A 14981-nucleotide genomic window follows, 5' to 3' on the forward strand; every position below is an offset into this window, starting at 1 on the left:
GTGACGTGCGGTAGTTTTTAAATTGACCAGTGACGCGCCTTGTGCGCCTCATGCCTCGCTCTGATTCGGGGTTGTGAGCGTCACGTGACATTTCCTGGTCAGCTCATTGGCGGAGAACAACCCAGGGCGCAAAATATGAAAAAGGAATCGAGCAGCCGAATAATCTAGGCAGGCCCGAGACCGCGAGCTGACCGGGTAATGTTCCATGCCGTTTCCCCGGGGCACCTCCCTGCATTCCCCGTGAACCCTAGACAGAGACATCCCCGCCCCGGGTTACTGCCCCGCAGCACTGATGGTAGTGCCCTTACCGTGCCCCCTGCACCCCCCTCTGCCCTCACCCCTGTACCCCCAGCATCATGTGAGCAGCGCCTGAGCCCACAAACACCGGGCAATTGCTTTATTATCTCCGTGTGCCTTTAATGCTTGTGATGCAAGTGATTCTTTATCTGCCCTGTTTTGCGCTTATTACCCCCGTGGCATAATTGTGAAGTGACTCCAGTATTTAAATGCCCCCCACCTGGTGACCCCGCCCTGTGTGTGATGTCACGAGTGTGTATCTTGTCAGGTAACGGCCCCGGCAGAACGGCCTCTCACGGTAATTCTTTTTTTTTTTCCCCAGCTTGTTATATATTTTGCGGACAGAAGCGGATCGAGGGCAGACGCTTTGTTGTCGGAGTCGTACGGATCGCCTCGGACCCCCCCTGCCCCGCGGAGCTGACGCTTCATACCCTCTGTAGGCATATAGTTCATCTGCTTATGTTTTTGCCCCTGGGTGGCTTGTAAACTACCCCCCCGGGTGCAGGATACGGAGCGGCTTATAGTCGGATATTTTGCAATTGGGTTTTTCGGAATTAAGTTTATCGGGAATCGATTCCTGGGAGGGGGTATGGGGGGGTCAGACTTTAACCCGTTCACGACAAAGCCTGTACATGTACGGGCTCGCAATGCATTGCCCTTAAGGAGTTAAACGGTTGGATCCTCGCGGTATAATTCCTGCCAACTGCCCCGTGTCAACTTTCTTATTCCTATACTTTTTTATTATTATTCAGGTAACTATGGCGACACGAGCGAGCGTGATGGACTGCTCGGTGGGAAGTAAGAAGCTGTCCCCCTCCCGCGTCAGGGTAGCGGTCCGGTTGAGGCCGTTCATGGAGAAGGACGATAAAGCGCAGCAGCCGTGTGTCAGAGGCCTAGACGCGCAGTCACTGGAGATCGTCAACTGGAGAAACCAGCTGGAGACCATGCAGTACCAGTAAGTGGGGAAAATCGGTTAATCAGATACAGAGTAAGGAGAACGGGGGCTCCCGTAAGACCCCCCAGGAAATACCGCTGCCTGGCAGAGGATGGAATGTATCCACTACGACACGCGCAAGGTGGGGTCTGCCGGCCGTCAGGATTCTTAGTCATAAGGCTGACCGGACGCTGCTTTCGGACCTTAAGTTGGTTCTGTCGCTGGTTCTGGTCCGATTGGCGGCTCTGCCGTAGACGGTTAACGTGATGGGTTTGGGTGACCGTCTTCTCCTCCCCCCGCGCAGGTTTGACGCGTTTTACGGGAACGAGTCCAGCCAGAGGGAGGTTTACTCCGGCTCCGTGTGCCCGATCCTCACCAACCTGCTCAACGGGCAGAACGCCAGCGTGTTCGCCTACGGCCCCACGGGAGCAGGTACTCCTCTTTAGTTGCCCCACGCAGGGGCTCAGAGTATTAAGAATGAGCGTCCAAGAACGAGTTTAAACGCCTTCTGCCCCCCCCCAGGAAAGACTCACACGATGCTGGGGAACCCTGCGCAGCCCGGCGTGATCCCCAGAGCCGTCAGAGACCTCCTGCAGCTGACCCGGGCGGCCGGCGGCACTTCGGACAACTCCGGCTGGACCTACTCCATCACCATGTCGTACGTGGAGATCTACCAGGAGAAGGTACGACCCGTAACGCTCTCCCTGGGTCTCTCACCACGCGTGGCGAGGATGCGACCTGCGCGCTAACGCCGTGTGCCCCCATCCCCCCCCCCGCAGGTCATGGATTTACTGGAGCCCAAAAACAAGGACCTTCCGATCAGAGAAGACAAAGACCACAACATCCTGATCCCGGGACTCACCCAGAAGACCATCAGCACCTTCTCGGACTTCGACGAGCACTTCATCCCGGCCAGCCAGAACCGCACCGTGGCCTGCACCAAGCTGAACGACCGCTCCAGCCGCAGCCACGCCGTCCTGCTGATCAAGGTGAGGCTGCCGAGTCTTACCAGATCGGCCTCGAGGGCCGGCGTGAATGGTTTTCTTTTAATATTTTTTGCGTGCGTCTCACGTCGGCCATTTTTGTTCTTCAGGTGCTTAAGACGCAGCAGGTGATGCCGTACCGGCAGCTCACGGGAAAGCTCTACCTGATAGATCTGGCAGGATCCGAAGACAACCGGCGTACCGGCAACCAGGGGATCCGGCTGAAGGAGAGCGGAGCCATCAACTCCTCCTTATTCACGCTGAGCAAGGTGGTGGATGCGCTGAACCAGGGGCTGCCGCGGATCCCATACAGAGACAGCAAGCTGACCCGGCTGTTACAGGTGAGAGACCCCCGGGGGGCCGGCTTGGTGAGCGTCGATGGATCTTCTCTGTGATCTGACTGAACTTTCTTGTCGTCCTTCAGGACTCCTTGGGGGGCTCGGCGCACAGCGTCATGATCACAAACATCGCGCCGGAGCAGAAGTATTACTTTGACACGCTCACCGCGCTCAACTTTGCTGCCAAATCCAAGCAGATCATTAACAGGCCCTTCTGCCAGGAGACGGTGCCGGCGGCCGGTGAGTAAACGGCGCGTTGTGGCTTGACTGTCGGTCAGATAAAGTATCAGAAGCAGCCCCTGAACACCGATAGAAACCAAGAACTTGCAGGCAGATCGGCCCCGTCTAGTCGCCCGTTTCTCCCGCTGTAAAAACTCAAACCTTAATTAGTCATTGCTCTCATATTACCCTCTACCACCTCTGCTGGGAGGCTGTTCCACTTATCTTCCACTCTCGCTAATCGTGATGTTATGAGGGAAAAGCGCCTAGGTCTAGCTGTTCAGCCGTAAAGCTCGACCAGCTTTTAGGGGGATACCAACGGTAGGTCAGGCGGGTTAACACGCGGCGAGCTGAGGTGAAACCAGACTTGCCCCGGACAGGGTGATAAATGAGGGCATCGTAACGCCCCGGGGTTTCTGTTACAGTTCAGCCTCCGGCGAAGAGACTTCGGGAAGATGCGGAATCCACGTCGTCCTCTCGTCAGCTGAAAAAATCCAAAACCGAAGGAGGGGACGATTCCCCCAACCCTGAGGAGAACCGAGTCAAGTGAGTCCATTCATGATGCCCCACGGGGCTACCTGAAGCCAAGCAGGGGCATAAATATAGATATATAAATCTGTCTAAATAACTCGAACCACCTGCCCGTATCCCTCGAACGCCATCTTTCTCGCTTCAGGCGCAAACTGAACTTGGCCTCCCTGGACCCGGCCGTGGTGGAAAGGCTTCTGAAACTGGACAAGATCCTGACGGAGAAAGGCATGAAGGAGACGCAGCTGCTGAGCACCCCCAAGCGAGAGCGCATGGCCTTACTGAAGAAATGGGAGGAAAGTCAGGTGGAGATAGAGGTGAGGTGGAGAGGAACCCCCGGTATGTGGGGGGGGGGGGCGGTAAACATGCGCGTCGGGAGGTTTCTGACTCGGCTCTCGCCCCCCAGAGGCTGAAGGAGAAGCAGAAGGAACTGGAGCAGAAGGCTTTGGCTGCCGAGGCTCGTCTGGAGAAGTCAAACACCTCGGACTCGGGTTTGTCGGACTCCAGCGTGAACGAGAGCACCTTCCGGGCGCCCCTGAGAGGGAGAAAACGGGTCACCTCCACCGCCAAGTCCAAAAAGGTGGTCCGCGTCCTGCCCCTGCAGGGTGAGCATCGAGGGGCAAATCCCGGAGACTTGTCCCCAGAGAGGCAGCACTTTGACCCGGGTAGGGGGCATCTTTATGGCCGTTGGCGCTCCTTTGGGATGCAGACCGATGGTCGACGTCCCTTTGGTGACCAGAAGCGGCTGGAATTACTTGGCTGTGAAATTGCGTCACCCTTGTTTCCGGTCGGCCCCCGTCCATGGGGTGATAATTTGGGGTATGATATAACAAGGTGCTGGCGATGACATCATATCTCTCTATCTTCGCAGAAAACAACCAGCAGAAGAACTCCATTCTGGAAGAGGGTCTCCCCGTGTTTGAGAAGAAGACTCGGGTGAGGGGGTCCCGTGGTTTGGTTCTCTTGCCTGCGGACGTCTGGTTCTGGGTTAGAAAACATACTTTTGATCGTTTGGCCCGTCGATGTAACGATGATGTCTGTGTTGCCCCCCCGCAGTCCGCGTGCGAAGGCCGCGAGAACGAACCCGGCTGGGAGGTGAAGATCCGGAGCGACCTCCTGCAGAGCGGCCGCCAGAAAATCCTCCACCTGCTGAACTGCGGCTCCGTCAAAGAACTAAAGTCGCTGCAGAAGATCGGAGACAAGAAAGCCAAACTCATCATGGGCTGGAGGGAGGTCAACGGGCCCTTCACAAACGTGAGCGGGGGGGGTTAAATGCTACCGAGGCTCCGTCCAGGGGGCCAGTTTAAGAAGTAGTAACCTAGAGTATTAATCACAAACCCAGACCCTGCCCCCATCTAGTCGCCCGTTTCTCCTGCTGTAAAGACTCAAACCTTAATCAGTCGTTGGTCTCGTCTTAGATTCAGGAGCCGTATGTCTATCCCATGCATGTTTAATACCCTCACTGTATTACCCTCTACCACCTCTGCTGGGAGGCGGCTCCACTTACCTACCACCCTCTCATCATCCAAACTGCAACTCAGAACAGGAATAACGTGGCAGGCGGCCAATCGGGATCTGTCTGGGTTATAGTGCTTCTCCACGTGTCTTTGCCCCCCCGAGCAGGCGGTTCCCTGTAACGTGTTTGTTATTCCCGCGCAGGTTGAGGATCTGGCTTCGTTGGAGGGAATGTCTCTGAAGCAGGTCACTTCTTTCCTGAAGGTAATTCCTCATTTCGGGGCAAACGATAACCCGCGTGGTGGAACTTCGTCGAAAACGTGCCAACTCTCGCTTTTACTGTCTGCAGGCAAACATCATGACTATGGTGACCAGCTGAGGCCGTGGCTTCCACCCAGACCCTGCGCGGCCCTCCGCGGGCTCCCTGGACCTGCGGATCGTGATTTCCTTTCGCTGCTTTGGGGTTAAACCCTCCATCCGGCAGCTTCGGACTTCCTTCCGTCCTCCATGTTTTTTTCCTCCCCGTTATTTTGCGTTAAACCATCGAACGTACGGGAAGCCGGCGCTCCTTAGTGTTTTATCGCCCGCTGCGACCATTGTGATTTTAGGTCTCGCTGAACGACCGAGCGCCAGAGACTGTTCTGCGATTATTTGTAGCGTTTTTTTTTTTTTATGTATTTTTTTTATATTTAACCAATTTTTGACTTTATTTCTGATTATCGAGCAAACGGACCCAAAACGGCCAATTCCCAGCGTTTTAAAACGAATCGTTTCCGGTGTATTCTGTGGTTTTTTTTTTTTTGCCGACATCCGTGAAGGTGACGGCGTTGTGTCCGTGGGGGCGGGGGGGTGTAACACGTCAGCGACCATCATGCCATTAACGTGTCCGTGTTCCGTGTGGATAATCCGTATGAAAATAAAATATTTCTGTTTTTATATTTTTATTTAACGATGTGAGTATTTGTAGCGACGTTGAGAAGGAGGGATGTTGTAGTCGCTGTCGAGCCGTCAGACACCGGCTGATGCCAGAGCCGTCGGCCGAATGCAAAAAGGTACTTTTTTTTGTTTGATGCGGGGTTTTCATTTATTTTTGACTCAGTGATTATTGCGCCAACAAAACGGGGAGAAATCAGAAAAGTTTTTTTTTTTGTTATAAATTTGGGGTACTTTGATGTGACGGGGGCAGGGGGGCGATGAAATCTGCAGCCGGATGGTGCGATGGGGTCCCCGATATCGGTGTTTTTCTGAGCGCTGTTTGCTGCGCATGCGCCGATCCCTCGCTCTGTTTTGTGTATCGGTGGTTCTAGCAGCGCCCCGGGGATCGGAGTGTTTTGCGCTCTTCTGGTTTTGTATATTTTTCGGATCCGTTCTGTGTAGGAGAAAACTAATTGGCCCACGGCGGGGGCCGCGTTTATTATGGATCCGTCACCAATCCTGTTTTTATTGGTCCGGTTTGGCGACGCCCCTCCGGGTATCAATGAGCTGGTGTTTTTGGGCAGCGCCGATCTCGTTCCCTTAGAGGTCGGACCCGGTTCCGTCTCTCGGGGTTGCGCTCCACGTCCGGGAAGGCGTTGGGTTTAAGTTCAGGGAGATAAAGCCTCCAGCGTTGGTAAGAAGGTCTCGGCAGATGAGCCGCCCCACAAGACTGAGACTTGTCCGTTCTACGGATCTAGAATAACGTTTGGCCGGAACGGTGGTCCGAGGGAGCCCCGGGGTCATCTTCCATTGCAAATGCCTCCTGCCCCCCCCTGCTGGTTAATGGTTCTATTACGAGGTGTTACTGGATTGATTGGGTTTTCGTGGAGAGCTGGTGGTCTCCCAACTTCATACTTTCCACCCTTCTCAGAGCCAAGTTTTTGGAGCCCACCCATATCTTCCTACCGCTCGCTCCCCATGTGCCTGCGCAGACACGAGGGGCCTCGTTGGATTAAAGACGCCGACCAATTGTTAGAGAAAATGGAACTTGTATGGTGTTAGTGGTGGCTTCGGGGGGAGAGCCGCCAGCGATGGCCTCGTGTCATTGGAGGAAAGAATGGAAAGTTTTGTGGTTTCTGCGGGGCCGGACGATAATTGGGGCCGAGACCCCCGTGACGTAGCTGATGGGATCGCGGCGTTTGGGTGAAGATTTGCCCCCCTTTGTTCTGAAGGCTCCGCTGCGTTCTCCACTCTTCTTCTCAAAGTGTCTGAAATGATCGTCTCCGGACCCTTCAAGGAGCAGAAGATGAATCGCAAAACTTCACAGGCCTGGAAAGTCGTGGTTTCTCCGCCAGCGATGGAGGCCGACGGCGACTTCTTCACAGAGCGTTTGATGGCCGGCGGCCGCCGGGGTTAATTCAGTGGCGTCGCTCGGCTTCTCCGATCCGGGAAGGAGATGAAGGTTCTTCCCGCCGCCGTCGGGGGAGGCACAAGTTTTCCCCGATTGGAGGGGCTTAAAGCGTCATGCGTGGGGGGGCTCTGCCCCCCAAAACACCGGGCACCTCAGACCCCCCATCTAATGAATGCCTCCCTCCAGCCCCCCTGCGAGACGGTAACCGTATAACGCGTGGGTGTAGTGGACGTGGCGTATTTTTTGCTGCCTTCCTCACCCAGGACAGCGGGCGGTGATGCGGAAATATTTCCTAAATTCCCTATTCCCAGAATATTATTTAAAAAAAAAAAAGGGGGATTTATGCCGTTGGTCTAAAATTCAAAGTGTTGTTATAGACTCTTATATATCGCCGCCATATGCCGCAGCGCTGTACAATGTTATTATTTATATATCGCCGCCATATGCCGCAGCGCTGTACAATGTGTGTTGTTATTATTTATATATCGCCGCCATATGCTGCAGCGCTGTACAATGTGTTTATTATTATTATTATTATTATTATCTTTTATTTATATAGCGCCAACAGTTTACGCAGCGCTTAATACAATACATAAATTCAAGGGATATGACAAGACAAGAATTGACAGACTAAGACAAACCGATACATTTGGTGGAGAGAGCCCTGCTCGCAAGCTTACAATCTAGAGGGAAAATGGGGTGATAAACATAAGGCATAGAGAAAGGGTGAGAGGTATTGTGGGGGTATCAATGACAAGGATGTTCTAGCAGCTAAGATGGTATGCTTCTCTGAAGAAGTGGGTTTTTAGATGTTTCTTGAATGTCGGGAGGGAGGGTGAATTCTGAAGGTTCCTTGGGAGCAGTGTTTATCTGTATATTACGGTGCACAATTTAAAAAGTAACCTTATCGCCGTAGCAACCACTAGGATGTTGGCAATACCACTGGTTGCCATGGTAATATGATCACTCTGTGCGCCGGCTTTCATTGTGTGCGCCTGCGCCTTTAACTGCAGCGAAGCGAATCCGCCCTCCGACAAATAAACACTCTGCCGACCGGGAGGGGGCGGGGCTTCACCGACCCTTTAAAGAAGCCGTCTGCTCATTAATGCAGGCGGGAGGAACCATTTGAACGCAAAAAGAAGGGGTGCACAGTTAGTGTTTTGCAGGCAGAATCCGCCATCTTGCTTGGTTATTGCTTCAGGTTACAGATTGTGCGAAGGGAAGGGGGGGTTTAATGAACTCTCTTGTGATTTATTACCCCCGGGTGGGGTAGGAAGGCGACTTTCAGCGCCTGCTTTGCTCTGCAGGTCGATTTGGGGTAAATAACTACGCTGTACACAATGCAAAAGCCTCGGGTTGCACCAAAGCAGCAGCTTGCAATAAACCCCCCCTCTATTTTCTTTAGTTCGGTCCCAGCTCTGCGGAGAATCCCCCGTTATATTGCAGTTCGTTGGGACTTTTTATTGCAACGAGTGCCGGGTGGGCAGCCCCGCACCCCCCTCTGCTCCCGGTGCATGGTTCAGGCCCAGGGAGATTTTTTTTTTCTTTATTATTTGCGGAGGGGGCAGGGAGGCAGCCGAGGGGTGAAAGGTCACAGAAGCTGCCATATTCCGGGTAGTAAATAATGCAAAATTAATCAGTGGGGTGGGGGAGAGGGGGCAGAAAACATTCGGGGAGGGGGGAGAATTTGGGTGAAGAGAGAGAAAGAGGAGGGGGGGATCTTGCCAGTCTCTGCAAAGAAGAAGGAGGAGGAGGAGGGCAGTGATGACGTCATTGCAGCCCTGATCTGCTCTTTATTCAATGCTGTGTATTTTTAATGGGTTTATTTTTTTTTTTTAAATCAAGGGAAAAAAGCGAGTAGCCTTTAGGGGGCAGCAAGGGAGGCAGACAGAGCGGAGAGCCCAGGAGGAAGGGAGGGAGGGGGAGCGCAGAGCAGGGAGAGGGGGGGAGCCACCAGGCTAAATATTACATTAAAAAAAGCTTATTATTCCCCACTATGGATGCCAACTGGAGCAGTTTTATATTCCAGGTAATGTATGTGTGGGGATGCACAGGGGGAGGTGGTCGGGGTATGTATTTGGGTGCATGCAGGGGATCAGAGTCCCCCCCCCTCTCTGATGGGGTACTGTAAAGAAAGGGTGGGCTGGGGGGGCTTTAAATGTCTGTGTGTGGACGTGGAGCAGCCCTGGGATCAGCATCTTCCCCTCCACGCGAGTGGGTTCAGTTTGCAGGGAGGGAGGGAGTGGGAGAGATGGTGCTGGGTGCTGAAATCACCTCCCCTCCCTCCTATCTGTTCCCTCTCCCTCTTTCCTTTCATATAAATACTCCCGGCTCCCGCCAACGGTATGAGATCCGCTCCCCACATTGTGTCGGGAGCACACGCGTTCTGTACATTAACGGGGCCGTGTAACACGCTAAGAGGATCCCGTGCCCGCTCCCCGGCTCGCGTGAACCTATCCTCCTGAGGGGGGTTTAAACCCCCCCAGCTTTCTCTGTTAATGTTTGTGATGTGACACGGGGTGCGTGTGTCGGTGAGCTGTTTGTGTTAGTGTGTGTGTTGAGCTGTTTGTGTTAGTGTGTGTGTGTCGGTGAGCTGTTTGTGTAAGCGTGTGTGTGTTGGTGAGCTGTTTGTGTTAGTGTGTGTGTTGAGCTGTTTGTGTTAGCGTGTGTGTCAGTGAGCCGTTTGTGTTAGTGTGTGTGTGTTGGTGAGTTGTTTGTGTTAGCGTGTGTGTTGGTGAGCTGTTTGTGTTAGCGTGTGTGTCGGTGAGCTCCGCGTGGGCCGTGCACGGGAAGATGACGGGCAGGATGTTGTGAAGCGCGTTGGGTTTGCACAGAAGTGCCCGGTGTCCTTTTAACGCAGAATTACAGGCGTGGAATTAGTATGTTCACTGTGAGGACATTTGGCGTATGTGCGTGTTCTATGATGCGTGTTTAATGGGTTACGGTCGTTATATATGAGGGGTTAAGATGTATATAACGTGTGTGTGTGTGTGTGTATATACAGTCCCGGCGGTTGAATGAGGGGTAACTTGGGGTGTAAAAGGGCACCTCGTTAGAATGTTTCCCATCGGCTGCGTATGAAATCGATTCAGAACTCATGGACCCGTCCGCTGTTTCGTGTAGACTGTTACCCCGTATGTCTGGGGGGGTTGAGCGGGGGGTCGGGTCTGACCCCCAGGTGTATAGTGGTGGCGAGGGGGGGGGTGTTGCTGTTTGTAGCGTCTGTACCTGGAGTTTACCCGGGGCAGATTTGAAGGATTTCTTTTATTTCTCCCCGACTGCCTGAGATTGGCCGATGCTGATTGTGGACCGAGCTACAGCTTCATTAAAAAAAAATCTGCCCAAAATAAAGGGGGGAGCGAGGCGGTGGAACGCACCTCACCCCACCAAGAGAGGTGGGAGACGGGGAGGAAAGAGGAGAGAGCAAGAGAAAGGGGAGACATGGCGGCAGCACTTGGGTTCCATCTAAGGAAGCCACCAGGCGCCTGTGCTGTTTGCCCCCGTGCTGTTTGCCCCCGTGCTGTTTGCCCCCGTGCTGTTTGCCCCCGTGCTGTTTGCCCCCGTGCTGTTTGCGCCCGCCCTGTTTGCCCCCGCCCTGTTTGCCCCCGCCCTGTTTGCGCCCGTCCTGTTTGCTCCCGTGCTGTTTGCGCCCGTCCTGTTTGCGCCCGCCCTGTTTGCGCCCGCCCTGTTTGCGCCCGCCCTGTTTGCGCCCGTCCTGTTTGCGCCCGTCCTGTTTGCGCCCGTCCTGTTTGCGCCCGTCCTGTTTGCGCCCGTCCTGTTTGCGCCCGTCCTGTTTGCGCCCGTGCTGTTTGCCCCCGTCCTGTTTGCTGTCCTCAGAAGGAACCCAAGTGCTGCGCTTCTCTTCCTTAAGACACCAAAAACAGAAAGGGTTAAACTTAATGCCGTTTATTCTTCAGATTGCTGCCTTTATCCCAGCAGAATGATAAATATAACGATATCTCCCCGAAATAAGTGTGCCGAGCTGTGTGAGGGAGTGCGAGTGTGTGAGGGAGTGCGAGTGTGTGAGGGAGTGCGAGTATGTGAGAGAGTGCGAGTATGTGAGGGAGTGCGAGTATGTGAGAGAGTGCGAGTATGTACAGTATATGTGTATATAAGTGAGGGTAAGTATTATGTGTGTGTGTGTATAAAGTGAGTGAGTGTGGGTGTATGTGAGTGTGTGTGTGTATATAAGTGAGGGTAAGTATTATGTGTGTGTGTATAAAGTGAGTGAGTGTGGGTATATGTGAGTGTGAGTATATACATCTGTTTTTTCTTTCTGGAACATGCGAATTGTGTGCCCGGCCGCGGGGCTCCCTCTAGTGGCCCCCCCAGAAATGGCCCAGTTCTTCGGGATGGTTTTGTGACCGGTTGTTTTCTTCTTGTGCCCGCCAGACCCCTCCCCCCCCGCCATCTGAACCTCTACAGGTGGAACTTCTCCCAGTTTTGGCAACGGTAACCGCCCCTCCTGATGGATCCCTCACCTCTCAGGCGATGGTGCCCACCCTGGCCCCCCAGCATGCTTCCACGGTGGACACGGCCGCCCTCAAGCAGGTCGTCCCCAGCCTCGCCAGCCCCCAGCAGCTGCAGCCAAACCCTTCCATCACTGGCCAGCCTTCCAGCATCTCCAGCGCGATGCCCCTGCACCCCGTCATGGAACTGCCCAAAAAATCCAAGAGCCGGGGCCCCTACATCTGCTCCCTCTGCTCCAAGGAGTTTAAGAACGGCTACAACCTGAGGCGCCACGAAGCCATCCACACGGGCACCAAACCGGCCCGGGCACAGCCAGCCGTGAAGATGGCCACCATGGTACCCCTGAGCTTGCTGAGCGTGGCAGGTACCCTGGGTGGAGGCCCGGAGTCCCTGGAGGTCCCGACGTCCCCTTCCACCCTCTCGCTGCCCGGACCATCACCCTCAGCCAAGAAAGTGCGCAAAAACCACGCGTGCGAGATGTGCGGGAAGGCCTTCCGTGACGTCTACCACCTGAACCGCCACAAGCTGTCGCACTCGGACGAGAAGCCCTACTCCTGCCACGTGTGCCAGCAGCGCTTCAAACGCAAGGACCGCATGACGTACCACGTCCGGTCCCACGACGGAACCGTTCACAAGCCCTACATCTGCAGCCACTGCGGCAAAGGCTTCTCACGGTGAGACCGGCGTCTCGGCCCTGCGCGGCATCTCGGCCCTGCGCGGCGTCTCGGCCCTGCGCGGCGTCTTTCTGCTGACTTTTCTCTAACGTCTCGTTTTTCTCCCCCCAGTCCTGATCATTTGAACAGCCACGTCAGACAAGTCCACTCCACGGAGCGTCCCTTTAAATGCCAGGTACGGTTTCTGGGTGTCCTCGGCGGGTGGCCGTTGGGTTCAGTGGCCCCCGTTCTAATAGTTTTGGGGGTCACAGTTTTTTTTTTTGTTTGCTCTTTAACCTTTCTCTTGACAGACGTGTGAAGCAGCCTTTGCCACCAAGGACCGCCTGCGCGCCCACATGGTCCGACACGAGGAGAAGGTCCCGTGTCACGTGTGCGGGAAGCTACTGAGCGCCGCGTACATCACCGACCACATGAAGGTCCACAACCAGGGGCCCAACCATATATGCGAGCTGTGCAATAAAGGTAGGCGTGCAGCACTCTCTGTACCGACGCTTCCACCGCACTCCTAGCGTAACCTGATCGGCATATTCCAAGATCCAGCAATGCTCTGTACTGCCCCACGGGGGGGGGGTCCGTGGGCAGGACAGGGGGGGTCCGTGGGCAGGACAGGGGGGTCCCCTAAACAATAGATGTAGAGATACGAGACCAGAGGGATTGGAGCAGGGACACCAACTGTAGCAGCATGTGATGTCACTGAGGGGGGTTTGGGCTACATGGGGCAGGAGAACCGGTCATGCGTGGCTATGAGTGATAGGAGTCTCTTTAGTAGTAACTATTTTGGGGAAATTACATGCGTTTCTTGATTCGTGTCAAAAAATACAATGCAGAAAATAAATAACGTCAGACACTCGACTGAGAACCTAGGGGCTCCTATACCCGCTCCGTGAACCCCCTGGGGCTCTTGATTAAACAGCATAGTATGGGGTGGGGGTGGGGAATCCTACTGAAATATCAGACCCCCAAAAACGTCCAGGATCGGCCTCAGCGAGGTGCATCCAAAACAGAAGTCGGAGTCGTTCGTTCTCAGTCCGCTGTGTCTGACGCTGATCGGTGAATCCGTGGAGGGAGGTGAAAACGAAGGTGTCCTTGAGGGTGTGGCTGTGTGAGTAGGAGGTGGGGCAATGTGTAGGGTCCTGGGGGCGGGGCTGTGTGTAGGATCCTCAGGGGCAGGGTTATTGGATTCTGTACAGGAGCAGATGCTGTGAGTGATGAAACTTCAGAGGGGTTGTGGGTAAAGTGCTGTTAAGGGCACGGTGCCTCCGTCCACAGCCTTAAAGCGGCGTGTGCTTCTCCCCCCCGTGCAGGTTTTGCCACGGCCGCGTACCTGCGGGTCCATTCGGTGAAGCACCACGGTCTGGTGTGCCCACGGGCAGACAGCTTCCTCTGCAAGTTGTGCAGCGTACACTGCAAAACCTTGGCACAGCTGAGCGGCCACATGCACACACACGCCATGGCGGGGTCCACTGGGCTGTCTGAGGGGCCCCTACTGCGGTGACCAGGGCTCAGGCAAGAGCTTAGTCCTCTCTCCACCTGTCCTTCCGGGGCCGTGTTTTAGAAGAAGCTTTTGCTGAGCATTGCTGGGTGTTGGGATATGCCTCGTTCTCCTGCTTCCGTCCGTGCCGCCCCCGGCCCTCTCTTTCCCGGCCCCTCTCGGCTCTCTCTTTCCCGGCCCCTCTCGGCTCTCTCTTTCCCGGCCCCTCTCGGCTCTCTCTTTCCCGGCCCCTCTCGGCTCTCTCTTTCCCGGCCCCTCTCGGCTCTCTCTTTCCCGGCCCCCTCTCGGCTCTCTCTTTCCCGGCCCCTCTCGGCTCTCTCTTTCCCGGCCCCTCTCGGCTCTCTCTTTCCCGGCCCCTCTCGGCCCTCTGTTTCCCGGCCCCTCCCGGCCTCTGTATAATAGAAGCATGTCACGCTTTGTCATTACGTTTCTTTATTGCCTCCTCTTCCTCTTCTCTCGCTTCGCTTTGTTGTGGCCCCTCTGATCATTTCCCGTAATGTATATAACGGCCCCTTGTTGCCCCCCCCCGTAACCCTTTCTTTTCTCTCCTTCCCATCGCAGGGACCTGCCAGATCTGCTCAATAGCCGACCCGTCGTCTTCTGTGACTGCTGTTCTGCCCAATGCGGGGGTTCAGGGGATCGTGCCCACCCAGCCCTGGTGACTGGCTGCCCTGGAGGAGGGTGCGGACCCCGACACCTTTCTCTATTGATGTTTTATGAACAGTCGGGGCAAATTGGGACCCCCCCCGGGGCGAATAAGAGATTTGGAGAGAACTGAAGGGGTTGCAAGTGGGTCAAAGGACATGAAGAACTAATACCCCAACTGCCCCTTACAGGTGTTCTCCTTTGTGCCCCCCCCCCACCGTTAGACTTGTGTGTGGTTTGTACACCGCCACCCCTTATGTGTTGGATCGGGGACGGGAAGAAACAGCTAAAGGACGTTCTTGGCTTCTTCTCTGCTTCTCTTGTCCTATGGACACCCGGCATTGCAGGGGTTAATGGAGTGACTCCCTTCCAGGACTACTGGCATGTGTAGGGTTAATGGAATGAACCACCGGGCGGGGGTTACTGGTGCGGTAAATCCACACAGTGTTGTGATGGGACGGGGATTATAGATGAGTAATAACCACCTTGGGTGCGAGGGCAATAGCGGAACACATGGCTCGGGGCCAGTAAAAGAAGCCACGGGCCAGAGGGGCCGATACTGTAACCCCAGGAGTAACACTTCATCCCTTTGTATGGGCCAGTCCTGTTAGATTGTGGGG

At 54.8% G+C, this 14981-nt stretch overlaps 2 protein-coding genes across 3 annotated transcripts; both read left to right on the forward strand.

Moving 5' to 3' along the window:
• The first annotated feature begins 705 nt into the window (after positions 1-705).
• KIF22 (kinesin family member 22) lies at positions 706-5229 on the forward strand. The gene is made up of 14 exons (XM_053470525.1): positions 706-733; positions 1050-1252; positions 1536-1663; positions 1754-1914; positions 2011-2220; positions 2325-2555; positions 2639-2792; positions 3197-3317; positions 3448-3616; positions 3706-3904; positions 4171-4235; positions 4356-4553; positions 4959-5018; positions 5104-5229. Exons 2-14 carry the CDS (start codon positions 1056-1058, stop codon positions 5131-5133), a joined length of 1923 nt encoding a protein of 640 aa, XP_053326500.1. The 5' UTR covers positions 706-733; positions 1050-1055; the 3' UTR covers positions 5134-5229.
• A 3574-nt stretch (positions 5230-8803) lies between these two features.
• MAZ (MYC associated zinc finger protein) lies at positions 8804-14499 on the forward strand. Of its 2 annotated transcripts, none has more exons than XM_053470559.1 (5): positions 8804-9109; positions 11473-12224; positions 12336-12399; positions 12515-12686; positions 13529-13723. In XM_053470559.1, the coding sequence occupies exons 1-5, from the start codon at positions 9077-9079 to the stop codon at positions 13717-13719; spliced, it is 1212 nt and encodes a 403-aa protein (XP_053326534.1). In that variant the 5' UTR covers positions 8804-9076; the 3' UTR covers positions 13720-13723. The 2 variants fall into 2 exon arrangements, with proteins under 2 accessions (XP_053326534.1, XP_053326535.1); XM_053470560.1 differs by lacking the exon at positions 13529-13723 and adding an exon at positions 14278-14499 and having other exon boundaries at positions 8807-9109.
• Positions 14500-14981: the final 482 nt, after the last annotated feature.

This window comes from Spea bombifrons, chromosome 7 (assembly GCF_027358695.1).
Source record: "Spea bombifrons isolate aSpeBom1 chromosome 7, aSpeBom1.2.pri, whole genome shotgun sequence".
In the NCBI taxonomy this organism is placed as follows: Eukaryota; Metazoa; Chordata; class Amphibia; order Anura; family Pelobatidae; genus Spea; species Spea bombifrons.

Bases quoted from the DNA above. Each gene is read 5' to 3' on its own strand.
- MAZ (XM_053470559.1), top strand. From the start codon at position 9,077: ATGGATGCCAACTGGAGCAGTTTTATATTCCAG. The intron at 9,110-11,472 runs GTAATGTATGTG...TGTGCCCGCCAG, and splicing joins GGAGCAGTTTTATATTCCAG to ACCCCTCCCCCCCCGCCATC. The intron at 12,225-12,335 runs GTGAGACCGGCG...TTCTCCCCCCAG, and splicing joins TGCGGCAAAGGCTTCTCACG to TCCTGATCATTTGAACAGCC.
- KIF22 (XM_053470525.1), top strand. From the start codon at position 1,056: ATGGCGACACGAGCGAGCGTGATGGACTGCTCGGTGGGAAGTAAGAAG. The intron at 1,915-2,010 runs GTACGACCCGTA...CCCCCCCCGCAG, and splicing joins TGGAGATCTACCAGGAGAAG to GTCATGGATTTACTGGAGCC. The intron at 2,793-3,196 runs GTGAGTAAACGG...TTTCTGTTACAG, and splicing joins GGAGACGGTGCCGGCGGCCG to TTCAGCCTCCGGCGAAGAGA.